Here is a 20,368-nt window from a genome sequence, read left to right on the forward strand (position 1 = left end):
CAACATTTTATTATTGGCTCAGTTTTCTTCACGGTCTGTTCACAAACTGTACAATTTTTTCCACCACAATTATCCTTATGTTGTCTTGAAGCAACTTTTCCAATAACATCCCCTGAAAGATGTCGCAATTCTCTCGAAATAATCCCGCTCTGTTGCGTAACCGTCATCATCACGCATAACATGTAGTACAGGAATTACCACTCTCCAGACAATAACATTGTAACACTGTATTAATATCCAATCGTGTCTTGAGCGAGCTCTGGGGAAATTATACCAGGGAACACGATATTAAACATAATTGAGTGGAAATTTAGGGATACCGTATATTTGTCAATTTCAATTAAACCAGCCAACAATGTAAGAGGCGAATTTAAATGTGTCATAGAAATATTTGTGTTTTGATGCGTTCTAAACTCTCTGATATGTTATTTTCCAAGACGGCAAAGTCACGTGTCGGAATGTAATTTCAACGCTATGTGCCACCGCCACTCCAAAAGAGAAGAAAATGTGTCGGACGCAATGCTGACAATATTAAACAGAATGTGGAAACTCAGCTTTCGCGACACCACTTCTCTGCAAATATCAAATTACTTAACAAAATTCCCAGTTACAAGTGTTTATAATTTCAGACGACAAAGTGCAAGACGAAGACTACGACGAGCTCCTTGAACGTCTCCGTCTCGCCGACTTTTTGTACACCGAGTACTCATTAGAAGAAGTAATCTATCAGCTCGCTAAAGTTATGTTTACACAGTCGCTCACACGTGGAAGCGCCGAGGCTCAACAGGCACTCCAGAAATTCACCAACTTTCTTGAAGTGGAAGCCGAGCAAGGACACATATCCAGGGCCCTTGAAAAGAAAGTTTTAGGTGAGTCGGGCTGAATAAATAATCAGCAAACTTACAAATTAATTGATCAGTTTTCTCGTTGTTACATGTCAAATTCCGGTGTCGATTCATCATTCTGACATTTGTTGCAGATGTTTTGATCGCCTCTTTGTCGGACACCCTCACGGAACACCCGGAACTGCTCTCAGCAGCTAAGGAAACTTTAAGACCGACGTCTACTAACTCCGATGGACAGCATTTCCTGAGACAAATCCTTGAAATTAGTCCTGACGATAAAGCGGTGCGAGTTGCTCTAGATCCTTATAAAGGACAAAGCGAGAGGAACATCCAACTTCCTGAGCAGATGAAGGAAATGAAGATGACCAACCATGTTCCTCTGGGTCTCGGCAAATACAAAAATCCATAAATGTGTATATTTAAATATATTAATAAACTGTACCTCTATGTTTCGTATGGTAAGAGTACCTCTTCAGTAGCGCGGTTTACCTGAAACGACAAATCGTTGCAGGTAAACGTGGAAACTACCGTGAATATATTTTAATAAGCTCAGATTTCAGTACAAGTTATTTATATCAGTCCTCGGGTGAAGAGGTGACCCTCGGTGCTCTAAAATCTCCTCTCAATATCAAACTCTTGTTCTTTTCCACAAAATAACTGGGATATAGAGACTATAATCATGTAATTAGTTGTAAGATTAGTCTTAAGCAATTTTGGACCATCGTTACTTTCGTTCAAGGCAAGTGGAGAAGCTAGTGGAAACCATCTCCAGTGAACTGATGTAAGGTAGTGGCTGGCTACTAGGTTTGTACATAAATGTAAGAAAAATAAAGACTATATATAGAACAGCATTTATTGTGGGACAATCTCCCCAACCCATTTCAAGTACGCGTCGTTTCCCCCTTGAATAGGCAAAGAAATGACTTCACACACCGTGTAAGGGTGATTCGACTTAACAAACTGCGTCAAGGCGTCAATCTTCGACGTCCGCGTCTTTATCATGAGTAGCAACTCCTCATCTTCATTGATTTCGTTTTCCCATTCATAAACTGAAGTGATTTTTGGAATGATGTTGACACAAGCTGCAAGCTTCTCTTTGACAAGACCGTGGGCTATTGCTTTGGCGACTGTCTCATTGGGGGTGGTCACATAGACCACTGAATGAGTCCCGGGCAAGTATGATATGTTGCGGGAGATCGCTTCACCGGACATGTCGCCGGAAGTCAGTCGACGAGTGCTAAAAATGACGTTCGTTTACATGGTGATTTAAGAATAAAAAAAATGAAAGAAGACCAACAAGAAAGAGGTGTTTACCCTAAAAGAAAAGTTGAGAAGAGCAATTTTTGCGTGAAAGACATCCGCTGAAGAGGTTAGCTGGAAAGCTTGAAGGAACAGCTGATTTTGACACTGTAAAATAGGCAACACATAAAACACGGCGGCAACACAAGCTCAATACAGGCGGCAAATTCAAATAAACAACTCTCAGTAACCGGTTTATTACTCAATCAATTATTAAACAATATATCTAAAGTCTTCTTAACTCTTGCGTAAACTCCGTCACAATGACAGTATTTCCTCAAAATAGCGTTATCAACACAAGCACTTGTGTTCCCGTACCGATCAACCCGACTTATCACCCCTTGCAACGTAAATAACGGCTTCAGATTCTGATAGGAAATGCTCACCGTGACTTCAAAAACGGCCTTTGGAAACGTCTCAAACACTATCAGTAAATAATTCACAGATTCGTCTTTCTTATTAAAGAAAGTTTCTGTAATTCCCGAGGAAATTATGTGTTTTAGATCGTAGATAGCACACATGGAGGGGCCATCCTTGAAGGAGTTGATAGTACTCCTGAGTTTGTCCAGCGCGAAATATGTCGCTTTCTTCACAATCTCGGAGTTAGGATCGATGTAGACGTGTCCCATGCAAGTGCACAAATGTTGGGAGATGGCGGCGTCGGTACAAGAGCGATCCTCTTGGACTTGTTGGAACAAAGATCGGCATTTTGGGCACGCCAAACTTGGTTGTACTTTGTAAGAATCATTGGACAATCTTAGAATGTCCTGAAGAGTCATGTAAAGGTCGTACGGTGTTGTCAACTTATTAGCGTTCTCTTTGAGATTATAGTAACTGTCTGGATGATCCCTCCTGAAGGAAAGAGGAACCCAGATGTGGATAAAAGGAAGTCGTTCTTCCAACCATCCACTATACGTATACCTGATCTTCCCGAAACGAAATCCGTGGTCACTGAAGAACACCACCACACTATTCTTTGAAACTTTCCTCATTAAACTGGTCAGGAACCTCTCGAAGACATCATCCATTCCAGACGCGGTGTTTATGTTATTGTGGCTAAAAGTATTCATCCAGAACAATCCAAATTTCGGTTTGTCCTCAAAGGCTTGACTAAAGTCCGTGATGATGTCAAGGATCCGCTCACCAGAAGTCTCCGGACCTGTACAATATGAAGCCAAATACTGCGTGACCACCGTTAGAGTCTCAGCAGCTAAAAAGTACGGTCTGAAGTAGAAATCAGTCGGAGTATCATTAAATCCCTTCATCAAATAGCTAAATGTGTTCAAACGACTCTCATCTTCAGCGTACGCAGTTACATAACCCATCTTCCGAAACCTCTTCCAAATGATATCACACTCATCTAAAAACTTCTTTTCAGGGTTACACTTGGTGTGGATCTGAGTCAAGTTCATACCACTCAAAATCGCCATCAAGTTCGGAAAAGTGTTATCGTCAATCTTGTTGTAACCTCTAAGGTTGATCCAGTCGTTATCTTCCATCAAAGCGTAAGTCTTCGGCATTGTTCTCATGAGATTGAGTTGCGACATCGTGTCGATCCCAATGAGAAAAACACTGTAGCCATCAACTTCCTTCTTTGGTTTCTGAGTGATGATGCTGTGGACGTTGGAGTAAACCTCCTGGTAGTCGTCGCGACACGTCACTTTAATGAGGCTTGAAGAGATCTGAGTGCGGTACTCAAATGAGAGACAATCTGAAAAACTACACCGAGTTGGAGGACGTGGTGGTGACGAAGAAGTTACCTTATCGTATGATCAATGTCGTCGTCATCACCTCTTGTCACGTTGCTATAACAGCACGAAATAGAAGACGAGCTGTAGGCCCCCAAAAGCGTGTAGTTGACCTGAAGGAACGTCTTATTATCCGTACTTTCGATCGATGTTAAAAGGTCCAACGTGCGGCAGTGAACATATTCCTGTTTTTGATAGTACGGCCACACGTCACTGTTCAACGGGTCGATGTCAGGAATTTTGCAATTTTTAGTGTCCACGAGATACTTGTTCAGGTCTACGACGAAACGTGACTCGAATGAAAGTAGAAAATTGTTACTCACCGGTGTAAGGAGAGTCTCCTCGACCGACCGCTTTGAACAAAATAATCCCGTTTTGGGTCCTGATGTAGTTCTCGTAGTATCCAAACAAAATCATAATATTCGGGATGAGGCATATTAGGAAGTATCGGTGTCTTAGAAAAAAGTGCGATTCCATTTAGAAAACAATGAGAGCGCAAACATGACTGAAACTAGTATCGAAAATCAGTAAAATCATCGGACTCAGCTGAATCATCGGAGATAATCAGGTGAAATTGTGCTAACACTCATATCTTATCAGTAGTTATCAGTGAAGGTGTAACTTCTGACAAATTGATCGTTTTAGAAGAAATCAAAATTGACATCACAAAACAAAATACTTACCTATCTCAAATGCATATTATGTAGTTAAAAAATTGAGTAGCAGCGTTTTTGAAGCTCGAAACAGAAGATGAAACTGTATATCGACTCTGTATTACCTCCATTTTGATTTCGGTGGATGTTTATTTCGAAATATTAAATGTTCCATATCTACGGAACTACGCCAGTTAGAAAGATGCGGTTTTCGCATCGTTTTTATCGCATCTTATCAAATTAGTTTAATTTTTTGTGGTCACTCGGTATTTGTAAAAATGATTTTAAATAATCGAATTCGACTACTTAAATAGGTGCAAAATCAGTTTTCCCTACAAATGGTTGGGAGACTGTATATTCAGATTTATTTTGCAACCGTTTCAAAAATTTCTCATTCATTTCATAACGTTACGTTATAGCAATGGGCCACCCAAATATGTTTGTTAGCTCAAGGAAAAAGTAATGAGAAATTAGGACATTTACGGAAGTAGTTAGTCCACAAAGAAAATTTATTGGATCAATTCTTGGTGTTGACAAATTATTAAAATTACAATTTTTTCCCAAACACCAAATTTTTACAAAAAATGCTGACGCGCGTTTCGATAGCAATGCTATCATCAGCAGAGCGATGATTAAACTAAAAACTAACAAATAATTCGTCCTTATATACTAAAAGCTTGTCGACGCGCACCCTTTGGCGCAGGTAGAAGCGAGTAGAGGGAGGAGGAGGGGATTGTGTGAGTTCATTATTACATTTTTGTTCCTAAATATTTCTAGACTTTCATAAATGTCTAGAAATTTACAATTATTTACATTTTTAATTAAACAAAGACAACTTTCATCAATGTGGTGGTCATTATCAAAAACAACGCTTGATTTTTCAAACCTTCCAAATTTGAGATGAGCTTGATGCTCTTTGAACCTTTTTAAAATTGACCTTCTTATTTGCCCAATATATTTCTGATCACAATCTTTACATTTAATTTCATAAATCCCCGACTTTTCTGTTGTTCCTACTGTCTATAGGATTACCTAGAAGACTTTGGAGGCTTGGACCCGAAGTAAAAACTACTTTGAGATCGTATACTATAGGGTAAGTGCTAGAATTAAGTTAATTGGTGCAGATATTAAATTTCTAAAAAGCTGCAAACACCACGGTGTTTTTCCAAATTTCATTAAAGTCAGTGTTTCCAGTAATTGTAAAAATAGTGAGAGAATAATTTCTCTTGCTAAACGGAAGCGGCTTTCTTCAGAAATTCAATATCTGTACTCCAAAAGAAGTATGCTTGAAATTCAAGCTTACGAATTTTGGAAAAAACTAACATTAGGTTTTAATAATTTAGAATTTCAACACTGGTCTGACTTTCAACGGAAAATGTTCATTTCAATTGATTGTAAACTAAAAAAGAAGATCTTCTCTCATAAGAAGAAACTTCAAAACCTCAAAACACAAATTTCAAGAAAAAGTTTTCCTATGAAGGCCATTGATATTGTTGAAAATCATTCATCTCAAGTATTTATTTTTTTTTTCATTTAGTCATAACAAATTCGTGTTTTAATAGCAATTCCTTGACGAAATTCAGTCAGTAGTATTTAGTTACGCTGTTTTAAAATTTATCACCCATTTAATCGAGCAGGCGGATAGCATTACCGGATATCGTGCTGATAATGTTACGTATGCAAATAAAAAAATGAAATAAATAAAGGGTGCTTTATACTGTATGACAAAAAAATGGCTTTGACCTCGAAAATAATTTGACCGCAACTACACGTAATATCCATCAAATTCCTTAAGACAATTCCCAAATCAAATACATAACTTTTTTGCAAGTAATGTTTAGTATTTTTTTCTAAATTGTAATGTTCAGTTTCATTAGGTGGGCTCCAAAATTTCAAGGTACATACCACCACTGGCATTCAGGTATTTGTTCAGGTTTGTTTAGGTATATTTAGATTTGTTCAGGTTTGATTAGGTTACCAATCTGAAATTTTACCAATTGATAGATTTCGAAAAAATTCATGACTAAACATGTCTAAAACTATGTCAAATTTCTGCGATCGATATTTCGCTTTTTTAGAGCGTTATTTGAGCTCATTTTACGCAGAATTTTACGTAAATTCCAAATCCGGGCCCAAAATTCAAGTACAACCACAAATAACCGAGGAATGACCGAAGATTTCCTGAAGAAAATTTTACGCGTTTTTGATGGTAATTAAACGAAGAAAATTAAAACCAAAAAACATATTTTTAGTTTTTTGATTGCTCCTTTGTAAACTGCGACCTGAGATTTGAAAGATCTCGAGCTGTTTTTTTGTTGTAGACAAGACTCGTTTCTAAAAATTAAAAATAACTTATTCAAAATATAAAACAAATTTATTAACTGCAGAAAATATCATTTTTCTTCGACTTTGTACAATAAATTCAACAAATATAAAATTAAACACAATTCAAAAAATTACATATGGCACTTTTAATTGAAGTGAAGAGTCCATCACAGTAGCAATATTTTTTCAAAGAATCTTGAATACATTTGCTATTGTCACTATATCTATTTGTACGACTAATATCACCTAACAAATGAAAACGAGGCATATTGTGAGGTTGCGAAGCGACTTCAACTGTCGCTTCAAACATTGCCGGAGGTCTAGTCTCCACCATAAGTAACAAGTAGTTAACACTTTGATTCTTCTCATTTAAGTACACCTCAGAGACCCCGGCAGACACTACCTTCTTGAAGTAGTAAACAGCACACTTACTGCCCTCTTTAAAAGATTGTATCAACGAATTGATCTCAGAAACCACATATTCTGCGGTTTTAACGACAATTTTCTTGTTCGGGTTGACGTAAGAGTGACCAGAACACATGCACCAGTGTTGGTCTATAGCACCATCTTTACAACTACGCGCTTCATCGACTTCTTGGAATAGAGAGTGACATTTGGGACAAGCAACGCTTGGCTGGACTTGATAACTTTGATTAGCAAAGAATAAAATATCTTGGAGAGTCATGTAAATATCATAAGGATTGGTTAGTCTTTTGGTGTTGGTTAGGAAGTTGTCGAACTCTTGCGGATGGGTCTGTTTAAAAACTTTCGGTAAATGGATGTAGATGAACGGTAAGCGCTCCTCCAACCACCCAGTATGAGTGTAACGAATATTACCAAATCTAAACCCATGGTCGCTGAAAAAAACTAAAATGGTATTCTCCAAATGGTGGTACATCTCTTGTAAAAACGCCTCGACTTTGTCATCCATAGACGACGGAAGATTCACGTTGTCGTGACTGAACGTGTTCATCCAAAACAGTGCGAATTTGGGGTAGTTCTTAAACGTAACAGCAAAATCTTTGGCAAGGTTCATTATTCTTTCTCCAGAACTCTCCGGACCGGAACAAGTATGCATCCCAAATCTTCGAATAGAGCGTAACTTTTCCGCCGCAATGATATAATGGCGAAAATACATATCCGTCGGAGGCTTCGCGAAGCCTTTTCTATTGTAATTAAACGTCCCAATAGAAGCCTCGTCTTCAGCGTACGCTGTAATATATCCTAACTCACTAAATCTATTCCATATCATATCACAGTTATTCATGTTATTTTTCTTGGGGTCGCACTCTTCGTAGACCTGCGTCCACGTCTTCCCCGTCAAAATCGCCATTAAATTAGGAAACGTATTGTCGGCGATCTTCGTGTAGCCTCTTAAGTTTACAAAGTCGTGCTCTTCTAGAAACTTGTACGATTTTGGCATCGTGCGAAATAGGTTCATTTTGGAAATACTGTCGATTCCGACGAACAAAACGCTGAAAGGGGTTGCTTCTGGCGGCCATGTTCTCACTTTTTGTGGAGCGAGCTGACTGGGGGTTATAACAGCATGAACATTCGAGTATACTTCGTGATTGAAAGAAGATTTGCACTTGACGGTGACGATGGAAGCGGTTATGTTGACGCTGGTTTCAAACGGGAAACAATCTGAAAAACTACACAAGAAGTAGCAACAAGTTAAATTTTCAACTGTCTTACTTCACGTCCTCGTCCGAGCTGTTATTCCTCGTCACCTCCGAATAGCAACAGTTAATTTGAAAGCGACTGTACTTCGATAACAGACTCTCATTAATACGTAAAGTCACAACAGAATTCTTCTTCTCTATGTATGTCAGGATTGGTTTGTTGGAACAAGGACGGTAATACTCCTGATGATAAAACTTCCGAACTTCTTCATTAAAAGGATCATCGTTAGGAATTCGACATTTCGATGTGTGTATTAAGAATTTATCAGAATCGCTTAGAGCACTGGCTTTGGAATCTAAAAATTAAACCTCATTAGCGGTGACGCTTTTACAGTGAAAGATATTTACAATTTAGTTGAAATTCTTCCTCAAAGTTACTATGAATATTAAATTGTGTATAATAAAAAAAAATAATTACAAATGTCAACACGACACAAGTAACCAAGCACTTGCGCACGCTTCCATTCTTTTTGATAGGCCAATCCTGAAAAAGAAAAAGATGTTAGACACCAATCAAATAACTTATTCTATTAAAGGGAACTGTTAAAACCGCTCTATTACTGGGTCTATGTATAATTCAGGAGAAAACCGTCATGAAGCTGTGGTCTGTTCTATGAATTTTAATGTTGATGGCCTTGGGCACGCCATGGGGGTATTTGCATGGTATTAAATAACGAATTGGTTTAGCATTACCAATGTGAAACTACGAACTATATTTAATACCATAAAATCGAATGCTTTGTTTAATTTTACTATCGACTAACAAAAAATATTCATAATTCATAAGCGAGCATGAGAATACATTCAATGATAATCAACATCATTGTCATAAATATTCCACATACTTAGATTGTCTCGATAAAAGCGCAGTCACGCAACATGGAGACATTCATTAGATCCTCTTCAAAGATATTAGCATGCCTTCATTACAGAAACACACATTATTATAATAGGCAATTAGTATTCCCATCAATAAAAACGCATGAAAGAAAATATCCGCGCAAATTCCGCTAATTAACATCTCGTGACAAGAAGTGGGAACGACGCTCATATAAAAACATGTCATTTAACACCTCAGTGTTTCAAAATGATGAAGTTCTCCATTACTATTGGCATTGTAATTTGTGTGGTGCTTCCATTGGTAGCACCTACACCAACGGATCTATCAAAAGGTCAGTACACTTGCTCAAGACATAAACTAATTTTTTTATAGATTCAGAAGAGTTCATTAATTGTACTCGTCCCAACGAATTCTACGACTGTGGAAGCGTCTGTCAGACGGAATGTGCAACTCTTGGAAAACCGTGTGACATTGAGAGCGCATTATGCAATTCTGCGTGTTATTGTATTGATGGATTTGCAAGGAATGAAAAAGGAGACTGCATCCCAAATTCCGAATGTCACCATTCTAGCGAATCTCAAGATGATGTGTAATTAATAAATAAAACAATTGTGTTGATTAAAACGGAACACGCCTTGGGTGACGCAACCAGCAATATACCTCCATTAGTTTGATTGGATTTTACCTGTTTAATTCTCCTCAAGGTTGATTTAAAAAAACAGAAACAGATTTGCAAATCGTTCTTATTCCAAACAAGACAAAACTCCTCGCACGATAGCAAATAGATAAACAAAAGATAGGAATCCCCGTACATATAAAATGCTCGGTGTATTTTCCCACATGAGTCAGTGAGTATTTCGCACTTTAACATGAAAGTCTTTTTAGGTGTTCTCGTCTGTATCGCCTCCGTAGCCTTTGCAACACCAAGAGGTAAGAAACGTCGTTATACAATCACAGTCTTATTAACTTTTCACAGGTGTAACCAAACTCAATTGCACCCGTCCCAATGAGTTTTACGATTGCGGAAGTGCTTGTCAGACAGAATGTGCCACTCTTGGCCAAGTTTGCCCCATTGTCAACATTAGATGCAACGACGCTTGTTACTGTGTCAAAGGATATGCAAGAAATGCAGAAGGAGTTTGTATTCCTGTTTCTGAGTGTCGCAAATGAAAGATGTAAATTATGGTTACAATAAATGTCTAACCTGAGACTGTTACTTTAAATATTAGTGGTTTAAAATAGGCTAACCGAAAGTAAATATTTGATTGCTGCCGAAAAGCTGAGATTTGTAGATCTGAGGAGTCATTTCTTTGGCAAGTCGTAGGCGGAAAAATGTGGAAAATTTACGAAAATATGACCAGTTTAATGCGCCAGGCAATTTTGGATATTCTCTTCGTATTATTTTCTTTAATTCTTTCGAATTTTTCAGCTTCAGATTCCTTAAATCCGTTTCTAATCTTTCAGATACTTGCTAAAGTCCTGAAGTTAAATAAATCAAAATCGAATTTTGGGCTTCATCTTTCTTTTTTATCTTTGCATAGTTCAGAATGACCTGAATTTTTCACTGGAAAATTGAGTAGAAAAATATATAACAAAGAAATATCGACAAAAGATAAGAACACTTATAGGTAATAAAACTAACTTGCCACTAAGCAAATTGCACTTTAATTGGATAACTTTATGACTGGATAAGACGATAAAAGTTATAGACAAGCAATTAGAATTTTATTTTAGCCCAAGTTTATTTTACTATTGTCATTCTATAATTTATTCGAAACATCTATTCTGTCCGCAGCCATCAATAATTCACTTTAATCAATAACAAGGTCAATTCTTGTCAGAACAAAGATCTCTAGTTCGCAGTGTTTACTCACTGACAATAGTATCTTAATTTCTTACATTCCACGCTTATAATTATATGTAGATAAAACTACCTTTTCCCGCTGATATTTAACATTAATTAATGGCATTTTACGATGCTTCTTTCAAGCAAATATTGGTTCAATCGATCGCTAACGTTACCTCAATAATAATAAATTGATCAGTTTCGACGCGGCTAAAACCGAATTCAAATGGAACAAAGTGATGTCACTTGTAGTGGGTTCAGGGTCAGTTATACCAATTTTGCAACTGAAACGTGCAAAAAACTACATAAAAACTTCGAGGAATCATAAAAAATGCTACCGTGACGTAATCAAAAAATGTTGCATTTTTCCGTGTGCGATCGATTCTTTGCATCGTAAAATGCGTTTTGAAAAGATCTCACACGTTTTTCGTTAAAACACAAACTATGGAAATTCAGTGTTTTTTCTTGTAATCTCGTCCTTCGAATTAATGGCTTCGTTCCAGTGCAGCGATGTGAGGACAAATAAACGAACAGTACCAAGAAAATAAACATTTCCAAGCAATTTGCGCACCTGCAGCGCCAACAATGACTGGAGCCCTTGGCACCCTCTGTTTGATCGATGATTCACCCCGAATTGTCGCACTATGATTTCACCGTTTAATGGATTTTAATGATTAAAATTTTATCAGTCATAATTCACCGTGACAGCGACCTTACTCTTTTTAAACAGTTTTAACAAACTAATTAAACACCGCTTGGCCAAACAATAAACAAATTCCCGAGGAAATATTTTCGTTCTGGATAATCCCACCCTAGAAACTGATTAAGGGATAAGGCAGGAGCCGTCACGAATGTCAAGGGTGAATGTACAGTTCGCACGCTACCGCATATTGACGTCAATATCGCGAAAAAGAGGAGCATTGAAGTTGACGAGGAGTGTACACGTTGTCGCCCATGTTCGCACTGTTTTAATAAAGTAAAAATGTAGGAATACTCACAAGGAGGGGGTTTTTAAGAGATGGGGCTCCCATTGTTCCCTTTTTTCACTCATTTTCTACCTCGCAATGATCATGTTGAACGTTGGGTTGAACGGAACAACGTTTACCTTGGTGTCTATTTTCGCAGAAGGCACTTTAGTCTCGTTCCGACGTCTGAACTGCTCTAAGCTACGGTCTACAGCTACACCAACTCCCCCAGTTACCCGACTGACGCCAAACCGCTGAAAGAGGCGGGAGAACAATATCGATCACTGTTGCTTGCTCAACTATTCAAATGGACCATCATTGGGGCGATCGGGGACGTTCATTGCAATTATTAATTACTTTAGATATCAGTTAATGGCCATTTGCTCGTTATTTAACTGTGTGGAGGGGACTCATTGCGATGCGAAGAAATCAAGACGAACAGATGTGGGGAATTGGGATATTTTTAGAGTGTTCCTGGTGATATTTTTAGACACGGAAAAACACCACGTTTCTTTGAGTTGAGAAATGCAATACAGCTCATGAGAATCAAACGGGAGGAGTACAAATCCGTTGGTCCTGACCACCAGTGTCAGTGTCAGCATAAATTGCACCTACGGTCTAGAAATATTTGCTAATTACGTAGCACTAAACAGGATATTACTAAACAAACCAACGGATCTATTAACTGTGACCCAACGGTATTGTGGGCTCTTGGGCTATTGGTATTATTGGTAGAAAACAAACCTAGAAAATTCTCTATCCAAGAATTGTTTATGGGTACTCGGCCAACCACCTCGAAGAGACTGGACCTAAAAATCGTCAATTTTGGCACAAGGGTTTAACTTTGAAAGAGATTTTTTACGACTTCGACAAACTTTTCACAGTCATTTGAATTATTTGTTTATTTTAGTTGTCAACACGTTGTCAGTAGCAACCGTTGACAAATGAGCATACTGCATGTAGCATTTTGGCACGATATTTAAATTAATCGATCTAAAAATTACAAAATTAAGATATGGAAGTACATAAGTGAGTACTGGGTGTTCCGCGAATTGTTCAAGATAGTCAAAGAAGGTTGAATTTTGAATTGTTTTTTCTTGTTCTCCCAAACAATACAAATTAAAATCGGTTAATGGTGGGTTGAGCTTTAAAAGATTTTTATTTGATAGCAATTTTTAGAATCCAATGTTATTGCGGCATTAATAAAAAAATCCAATCAAAAACGTGAAATTTCAAATCTCCCACTCGAAATTTCGAAGTTGGTGGTACTGGAAATTGGAGAGCTGTCATGACATTTAGTCTATCTAACCTTACTTTTTTACTGTAGTGCGTGCTTGGCACCTAAAGTAAACACAAGCCATAAAATTGATTTGGAGAGACAGATTTGCAGTAAAAAGGTTAGTTTAGGCATAGAGCGACGTTATCTAAGTAAAAAGTGACAGATCTTCATTTCGCAGTCACACAACCTTTGAAATTTCGTGTGGGAAATTTGAAATATTACATTTTTAAACTGTTTTTTTTTACTAATGCCGTAATTACATTAATTCTGAAAATAACTCTCCGAATAAGACTTCTCTTGAGCCAAAATGCTCTATTAGCCAAAATTAATTTAAAAATTCAGCAGAGCAGGAAAAAATAAAATCCAAACTCCCATGTTGTTTCCTTATGATCGGCAATTCGCGGAACACCCGGTACATACTTGTATAACTTTAGAGGCCGGTTTACACAATAATTTAATTGAAATTAAGTTAATCTCGCAACTATTTTGATGATTGCTGACATTTGATTGTCGGAAAAACCATCACCTTTAACATGATGGTAAATATTTAATCGAAATAAAGATTTCATTTAGGTTCTGTGAACCGAGCCTATCGTGTTTTTAGAACGAAGCGACTTTTAAACTCACCTCTTATAGTTCGACAAATTTTAAGCTTACAGCCACAAATTTTATACAGTAAAAATACAATAACTAGTCTCAGCAAAAAGCGTGGAAATAATCTCAGATAATCATAAATCCTAAGCTCAAAACTGATAAACTTTATCAATTCAAAGCAAATACATTACACTTACAGAGTTTTATTGATTTGTGATAAGGGTTCTAAAAATTCTGGTATCTTACAAGTATTGTTACACCAAGAATTGATTTATTAAATAAACAATATTGATTGTGAAGAAATTTGGCTTTTTTAAATTATACATATAATAAATTATGAATAAATCAGTAACACAACTTTTATATTAATTGCCGACAGGCGCTGTGCTCTGCAGACTGGTATCAATGGATAGTATTGATCCGTAGTGTAACCTTCCAAACCGGTACCAGATCGGAAATAACATCGCCCTAAATTTTTGCGAATTAGATTCGCAAATCAAATTCGCTGATGTAGTCTAAAATTAAAATTATTAGAAATTTTGAATCATTTTCTTGGAATATGCAACCAGTAATCCATGCGAGTAATTATAATACAGGTGTCCGGAAAGTGGCGCACCACCTTGAAAGGGGGTAATTAGGTGGTCTCCCAGAGTACCAAAAAATGTTAAAAAAAATTCCAGACTCTCTGTTTTCGCAGGAGGACCAAAAGAAAATTAGGAAAATGCCACACTGATCGAGATTGTTGATTCAAAAATCTTGTTAACAGTTTTCAGGCATTTCTTACAAGATTTTTCCGATTTTCTTTGCACCATGCCTTTGCGCAAAATGTCCTTTAAGTAACAAATTCATCTGAACGTAAAATTATTGCACAGAAATGGTTAATTTTCGCATCAAACTTTGCCTCTTCAATCCATCATACCTCGAAAAATTGAAGATATGGATTTTTTTTAACATTTTTTCGGTGATACATATGACATTGTTCGATGATACAGTTTCACGGTGGTGCGAGACTTTCCGGACATTCTGTAATTATTATCTTTTCTAGCTCACTTTAATTTTGGGAGGTTGGGGGGGTTATCAACTAAATGGAAAGTAAAAGAAAAGAAATTAAAAAAAAAGTGTAGGTATTAAAACTATCAGTCTACTTTTTTATTTGTTGCACAAAACACTGATAATAAAATAGGATAACACAAAGTCAAAATTTTAAATAAAATGTTCAAAGACTAATTTAGAAATACTAAAAATAAATTTCCATTTGTACTGAACAATATAATAAAACACAAAAGTGTAGTAAATAATAATCACCATAAAATACTAGAACGTAAATAGAAAAACAAATAGTCAATTATGCGTAGACATAATATTTCCTTCAACGAATGTACAATATATTTTACAGTAATTAGGAAAATTCATATTACACAGTTTTTGTTTTCTACAGAATAATTTAGATCTATTATCATTCATAAGAAACAAATATAAAATTGACAATAATCAAAACAATTGCATTTTTCGTTATAAAAATTGACAATCTTATTTTAACAGGCTAATACAAATCACACTCAACGAGAAATTTATTCGATAAACAAAAATATCTTACAATATTGGTCCAAATCGGCGAATGAAAAGAACGGGTGTAAAAAATCAAATAATATGTTAATGATTGGTCTAAATGATGAAATTGATCACCTTCAGAAAAGAATTTTATAAAAAATTGGTCCAATTATCAGGATAGTCAATTTTGAGTTCCGAAATATTTAACACTACATATTTCCCAAACTAAGACAGATTGAAAAATTGAAAAATGCGATCTTTGCCATGGTTTTCTCGCGCTTTTGTTGCTTGGTCAATGTCTTATTTATTTGTGAAGGAAACTTAAGTTATTGGGTGCTCATTTAACATAGAATCTCACGTTCAATTCAAAACTGTTCTATTTTTTCCGTACCTCAATAAATAACTATAAGTTATGGCGGATTAAAAATTTTGAGTAGTTGCTAAAGAGTCAAATTTTTGAAGATTCAAAAATATCGGTGCTTCATATCTTAGACACCACGATAGTAGAGAGATGTGGTTTGCACTTTGTTTGCCACAAAAAAATATTATTAAACCTATGTAAATCTTCTTCGGTCGATTTTTCGGTTATTTTTAGAGGCTTATTTTACGCAGAATTTGGCGCAATTTCCAAATCCAGGCTCAAAATCTACGTACGTCAACAATTAACCGAATTAGAAGCTTTTGAAGTTTTGGTTATTTGGAATTAATCTAGTAGGTATCATAAATTTTATCATCAACTTTTAACCAACTCACACATCTTTTACGACCCAGTAAGTACGTTTATATAAATAGATCTAAGTATGTTTGATTAAATTTACCATAAATAAAGGTTACTCCCTACGTGAATCATATTCGTTACAGCAACAGACGCAGGTGAAATGATATCTTATCACTGTCAGATATGAACATTTAAAATTATGTTCCATAAAAGTAGCAGTCAAAAAATAATGGTGCCGAGTAGTTTTCTAATATCAGTAATTCTAATTAGCATTAAGTGCACATATGGCCAAGAACTTGCTCAACAGAAAATCCGTAAGTTTAACCATACTGCGATTAGCCATTACTATTCTCGATGATGAGTTTTATCAGACAACTATATCAATAAATTTAGCTCCTTTATGTGTAGGTATATTCAGAACCACATATAAAATAAAAATGAGAACATACTCGTACTTAAAGTTTTTGGTTTCGATTATTGAGTTTGGTAATTGTTGCAATATTAACAGATTAAATATCTAAAAGCAAATAAATTATGTCACACTCACACCTACTTATAGAACATTTTTGGACTATCGCAATTTGGTAACAAAATAATAGTATATTATGAAACGCGTTTCATAATGAACATTTTGCCGCACGCACGTTTACATAAAGTAGTAAGTGCGGCAAAATGCATTATGAACAAGTATCATACGCTATTTTTTCTATTTCGCCTTATTTTAAACGAAAAAACTTGATTTCGAAATCTAGGGAATTTTAGGGTGATTGGCATTTGCAAAATGTTCGGGAAAAAAAATCGAAGTAGCCAAATCCAATTTCAGTCAGTTTGACAGGTGTGACGTTTTGAGGTTACCGGAGCGCAAGGGAGCCAAGAGAGCGAAGATGTTGATCATGATCATGATGGTTCTCTTGCATCCAAAGAGTTTTTCTCCGATGAATTATTAAGCCAAGTACAACAAGAAATAATAGTGTATTGATCGATTTATCATGGTTTATCAAAACCAAAATCTAAATTGTCAACGTTGACGGTTTGTCTGCTGCAAACCTAAGAAAAATATAAGTTCATGGGAATATTGGCACGGGATTGGTTCGTTATGATACCGAAATACGCTCAAACGCGTATCGAAATATCTTCATTTATGAACGCGAAATAGAAAATAGTATATTAAAACACCGAGTTTCATAAGGCAATTTTTTAGGCACGAATCCAAGTTTATAAAACGAGCGGCAAAGCCGCGAGTTTTATAATGGATGAGTGCCTAAATGGCCTTATGAACGAGGTTTTTATATTATTTTTCCTAATTTGTTCTTGTAACAGAGCTATTTTCGCTATTTTCCAATTCGTTTTCAGTGCTAGAATATCCATTTCGATACGGAATGTTAGAATAGCTTTGTTTCCATAGCAACTTGTGAATATTTAAGATACAAATTAGGAAATAGTATATTAAAACACCGAGTTTCATAAGGCAATTTTTTAGGCACGAATCCAAGTTTATAAAACGAGCGGCAAAGCCGCGAGTTTTATAATGGATGAGTGCCTAAATGGCCTTATGAACGAGGTTTTTATAGTATTTTTCCTAATTTGTTCTTGTAACACAGCTATTTTCGCTATTTTCCAATTCGTTTTCAGTGCTAGAATATCCATTTCGATACGGAATGTTAGAATAGCATTGTTTCTATAGCAACTTGGGAATGTTTAAGATACAAATTAGGAAAAATATATTTCTTACTCAATAAACGTTTTTGCGATTATTGTTACAGAATCATATGCTTCATGTTCAACAGACAGAGACTGCAAAGAAAATGCATTTTGTTTCGGAAACGATGACGACAAAAAAGGATACTGTAAATGCATCAAAGGATTCGAATTAGACAGAAACGAAACATTTTATGAATGTTTTGCAGGTTCTAAAATTTTACATACCTAATGAAAAATAAAATTTACTTTTTATTCTAGCGGTAAAACTGAAAGATGCCTGTCAAAGAGACATTCACTGCCAAGTTTCCGGAGGAACTTTAGCAACATGTAACACGAACCAAATATGTGAATGCAATTCAGAGTCGCACGAGTTCGATGGAAAATGTTATAAAAAAGCTAGTCTGTACTCATAGTTTATTTTATTCGACTTGCCAAACTATACTTTTTCTAGGATTGGGAGACACGTGCCAAATCGACGCAAACTGTTACGTAGAAGATAGTACTATCAAAGGAGCAAAGGGCTTCTGCGTGGACGGCCACTGTGAATGCAACATCAACGAGAAGTCCTCAGATGACAACACTCGCTGTCTTGCTACAAGAAAGCTAGGACAAGCTTGTACCACCGACGAAGAGTGCAACGCAGCGACACCAAATACAAGATGTTTTCAAATCTGCCATTGTGCAACAGAGTACACCGCATCTAGAAATCAAACCAGTTGTGTTAAAGGTTAGAAAACTTACTTTTAAGCACCAAAAATAATAATTCTTTTTCATTGTTAGCTGCTACTAAGTTTGATGAACCTTGCGAGTTCGACGGACAATGTTCGAAATTCTTACAAGAAGGTGTCTGTAACAATGGTAAATGTGGTTGCAATGATGGTTTTCATGGGTACGGGATTCGATGTGTGCAAACCAGAAGACCCGGAGAGCGATGCGAACAGACTAGTCAATGTGTGTCTAAGAAAGAGTTGGAACGAAATGTAGAATGCGAAAATGACGTCTGCCAGTGTCTGTATGGAGATGATGGAGCTGGTTCTTGTAAAATTCAGAAAGGGGGCGATGAAAATAATGCAGACGGGCAGTTGTCGCTGAATTTGTTTATTTTAATTGCTGTTGTTTGTAAAGTTTTTTTATTTAATTAGTTTTTTGTAAACAAAAATAAAATAAAAAGAATTTTGTATAGAATAGTAATAGATGTAGTAAACAATTTTATTTGTACATAAATGTACAATACCTCGTTTATTTATTAAGCAAACTCAACGAATATGGGTCTCATTTTATGCAGAATTTTACGCTGAATTCAAAAACATGATAATTTTTTGGTTTTTGTCAACAAATAACCGAGTTATGGCCGTTTGAAATTTTGGGTTTTTGCCAGAATTTTCGAAGGTTCGAAACAATTCATGCTCGATATCTCAGAAACTATTTCAGATATTGAGATGCGGTTCGCGCCATTCGTTTTTCTCGCAATTTTTTACATAATAAACAGTTCTTTGATTTATCCTCAAACGAAATTTGCAAATTTTCGAAAAAATTCATAACTAAAACTATGGCCAAACTTCTCATATCGATATCTCGCTTATTTTTAGAGTAAACTTAGTTATTATACATCAGTGAACGCAGAATTTTACGCAGATTCTAAATCTGGGATTTAAATTCAGATACGACTGCAAATAACCGAGTTACGGCTGATTAAAGTTTTGAAATGTTGATTTTCATTTTTTCTCATTTTTCCTTATTTTTAAAGTTAAATATCTCGGAAACTATTAGAGATATTGAGTGAGATGCGGTTTGCGCCATCGTTTTTGATTCAAAAATTCTAAGTTTTAAAAACAAAAGTTTAGCCCTCTGGTGAGAGGAGGCGTGAACTATCAACTTCGGCGTTATTCCGCTAGGTGGCTCTTATGCAAAAACTTCTCTCACTTTTCGATGTAAATAAATACAATAAACTACTTAACTTGTTAATTTTAACCTCAGAAAAACGAATTAGAACTTTGATTTAAGATTTGCGACTTTGTTAATATTTTATTTAATATTATTTATGGACTAAAGACTGTTGACGCATGTCCTAGCTTCTATGCTTCGTTGACAGATTGCTTGACGCGGGAAATTAAATTTTGAAATTTTTAATTTGCATTTTCTCAAAAAATCTTACAGATAGCGAGGAACGGAGACCAAAAATGGATGTGGAAATGTCAAATTATGCCATGTGCAAAGTTTCGTGCCAATCTGCGAACTTTCGCGTTTTTCGCCAAAAAAAGTTCAAAGACTAAACATCATGGATTTTTGGCGATTTCGACAAAAAATAAAATCTCCTTGAA

The 20,368-nt window shown here is 36.0% G+C and overlaps 7 protein-coding genes and 1 long non-coding RNA gene across 11 annotated transcripts in view; 4 read left to right on the forward strand and 4 right to left on the reverse strand.

The window, feature by feature from the left end:
• Positions 1-1,696, forward strand: part of LOC148173663 (uncharacterized) — a 28,859-nt gene extending 27,163 nt beyond the window's left edge. Inside the window, exons 14-15 of the mRNA XM_088039912.1 lie at positions 630-869; positions 980-1,696. Of these exons, the coding sequence (XP_087896038.1) occupies positions 630-869; positions 980-1,254 (515 nt within the window). The 3' untranslated portion in view covers positions 1,255-1,696. The remainder of the gene's footprint in view (positions 1-629; positions 870-979) is intronic.
• Positions 1,685-2,291, reverse strand: LOC148173664 (protein CutA homolog). Of its 3 annotated transcripts, none has more exons than XM_088039043.1 (2): positions 2,160-2,291; positions 1,685-2,082 (listed from the first exon to the last, which is right to left on the reverse strand). In XM_088039043.1, exons 1-2 carry the CDS (start codon positions 2,201-2,203, stop codon positions 1,698-1,700), a joined length of 429 nt encoding a protein of 142 aa, XP_087895169.1. In that variant the 5' UTR covers positions 2,204-2,291; the 3' UTR covers positions 1,685-1,697. The 3 variants fall into 3 exon arrangements, with proteins under 3 accessions (XP_087895169.1, XP_087895172.1, XP_087895171.1); XM_088039046.1 differs by having other exon boundaries at positions 2,143-2,291; XM_088039045.1 differs by having other exon boundaries at positions 2,139-2,291.
• A 34-nt stretch (positions 2,292-2,325) lies between these two features.
• Positions 2,326-4,964, reverse strand: LOC148173665 (uncharacterized). Of its 2 annotated transcripts, XM_088039042.1 has the most exons (4): positions 4,576-4,964; positions 4,216-4,403; positions 3,905-4,169; positions 2,326-3,863 (listed from the first exon to the last, which is right to left on the reverse strand). In XM_088039042.1, exons 2-4 carry the CDS (start codon positions 4,367-4,369, stop codon positions 2,351-2,353), a joined length of 1,932 nt encoding a protein of 643 aa, XP_087895168.1. In that variant the 5' UTR covers positions 4,370-4,403; positions 4,576-4,964; the 3' UTR covers positions 2,326-2,350. The 2 variants fall into 2 exon arrangements, with proteins under 2 accessions (XP_087895168.1, XP_087895167.1); XM_088039041.1 differs by lacking the exon at positions 4,576-4,964 and having other exon boundaries at positions 4,216-4,444.
• Positions 4,965-6,897: 1,933 nt separating this feature from the next.
• Positions 6,898-12,357, reverse strand: LOC148173666 (uncharacterized). Its single transcript, XM_088038737.1, has 4 exons — positions 12,238-12,357; positions 8,901-9,036; positions 8,566-8,848; positions 6,898-8,522 (listed from the first exon to the last, which is right to left on the reverse strand). The coding sequence occupies exons 1-4, from the start codon at positions 12,268-12,270 to the stop codon at positions 6,983-6,985; spliced, it is 1,992 nt and encodes a 663-aa protein (XP_087894863.1). The 5' UTR covers positions 12,271-12,357; the 3' UTR covers positions 6,898-6,982.
• LOC148173667 (venom metalloprotease inhibitor-like) lies at positions 9,522-10,052 on the forward strand. Its single transcript, XM_088038738.1, has 2 exons — positions 9,522-9,724; positions 9,766-10,052. The coding sequence occupies exons 1-2, from the start codon at positions 9,640-9,642 to the stop codon at positions 9,984-9,986; spliced, it is 306 nt and encodes a 101-aa protein (XP_087894864.1). The 5' UTR covers positions 9,522-9,639; the 3' UTR covers positions 9,987-10,052.
• Positions 10,206-10,603, forward strand: LOC148173668 (venom metalloprotease inhibitor-like). The gene is made up of 2 exons (XM_088038739.1): positions 10,206-10,323; positions 10,370-10,603. The coding sequence occupies exons 1-2, from the start codon at positions 10,263-10,265 to the stop codon at positions 10,561-10,563; spliced, it is 255 nt and encodes an 84-aa protein (XP_087894865.1). The 5' UTR covers positions 10,206-10,262; the 3' UTR covers positions 10,564-10,603.
• A 301-nt stretch (positions 12,358-12,658) lies between the features above and the next one.
• Positions 12,659-14,184, reverse strand: LOC148173669 (uncharacterized). The gene is made up of 4 exons (XR_015770241.1): positions 14,111-14,184; positions 13,067-13,197; positions 12,875-13,013; positions 12,659-12,822 (listed from the first exon to the last, which is right to left on the reverse strand). It is a non-coding gene; the product is annotated as an uncharacterized LOC148173669 (long non-coding RNA).
• A 2,323-nt stretch (positions 14,185-16,507) lies between these two features.
• Positions 16,508-19,280, forward strand: LOC148173670 (uncharacterized). The gene is made up of 5 exons (XM_088038915.1): positions 16,508-16,660; positions 18,110-18,253; positions 18,306-18,446; positions 18,499-18,774; positions 18,828-19,280. The coding sequence occupies exons 1-5, from the start codon at positions 16,546-16,548 to the stop codon at positions 19,187-19,189; spliced, it is 1,038 nt and encodes a 345-aa protein (XP_087895041.1). The 5' UTR covers positions 16,508-16,545; the 3' UTR covers positions 19,190-19,280.
• Positions 19,281-20,368: the final 1,088 nt, after the last annotated feature.

Source organism: Gnatocerus cornutus, chromosome 6 (genome assembly GCF_029298725.1).
Source record: "Gnatocerus cornutus isolate USDA-ARS CGAHR chromosome 6, icGnaCorn1.1, whole genome shotgun sequence".
Lineage (NCBI taxonomy): Eukaryota > Metazoa > Arthropoda > Insecta > Coleoptera > Tenebrionidae > Gnatocerus > Gnatocerus cornutus.

Coding starts and splice junctions, on each gene's coding strand:
- LOC148173668 (XM_088038739.1), top strand. CDS start 10,263: ATGAAAGTCTTTTTAGGTGTTCTCGTCTGTATCGCCTCCGTAGCCTTT. Junction 10,324..10,369: donor AGCCTTTGCAACACCAAGAG/GTAAGAAACGTC, acceptor AACTTTTCACAG/GTGTAACCAAACTCAATTGC.
- LOC148173670 (XM_088038915.1), top strand. CDS start 16,546: ATGTTCCATAAAAGTAGCAGTCAAAAAATAATGGTGCCGAGTAGTTTT. Junction 18,254..18,305: donor ATTTTATGAATGTTTTGCAG/GTTCTAAAATTT, acceptor TTTTTATTCTAG/CGGTAAAACTGAAAGATGCC. Junction 18,447..18,498: donor AAAATGTTATAAAAAAGCTA/GTCTGTACTCAT, acceptor TACTTTTTCTAG/GATTGGGAGACACGTGCCAA.
- LOC148173665 (XM_088039042.1), bottom strand. CDS start 4,369: ATGGAATCGCACTTTTTTCTAAGACACCGATACTTCCTAATATGCCTC. Junction 4,170..4,215: donor AGGAGACTCTCCTTACACCG/GTGAGTAACAAT, acceptor GTTTCGTCGTAG/ACCTGAACAAGTATCTCGTG. Junction 3,864..3,904: donor GACATTGATCATACGATAAG/GTAACTTCTTCG, acceptor AACTCGGTGTAG/TTTTTCAGATTGTCTCTCAT.
- LOC148173664 (XM_088039043.1), bottom strand. CDS start 2,203: ATGTCTTTCACGCAAAAATTGCTCTTCTCAACTTTTCTTTTAGG. Junction 2,083..2,159: donor TTCTCAACTTTTCTTTTAGG/GTAAACACCTCT, acceptor CGTCATTTTTAG/CACTCGTCGACTGACTTCCG.
- LOC148173666 (XM_088038737.1), bottom strand. CDS start 12,270: ATGGGAGCCCCATCTCTTAAAAACCCCCTCCTT. Junction 9,037..12,237: donor CTCTTAAAAACCCCCTCCTT/GTGAGTATTCCT, acceptor TTTCTTTTTCAG/GATTGGCCTATCAAAAAGAA. Junction 8,523..8,565: donor AGCTCGGACGAGGACGTGAA/GTAAGACAGTTG, acceptor CTTCTTGTGTAG/TTTTTCAGATTGTTTCCCGT.
- LOC148173667 (XM_088038738.1), top strand. CDS start 9,640: ATGATGAAGTTCTCCATTACTATTGGCATTGTAATTTGTGTGGTGCTT. Junction 9,725..9,765: donor ACCAACGGATCTATCAAAAG/GTCAGTACACTT, acceptor ATTTTTTTATAG/ATTCAGAAGAGTTCATTAAT.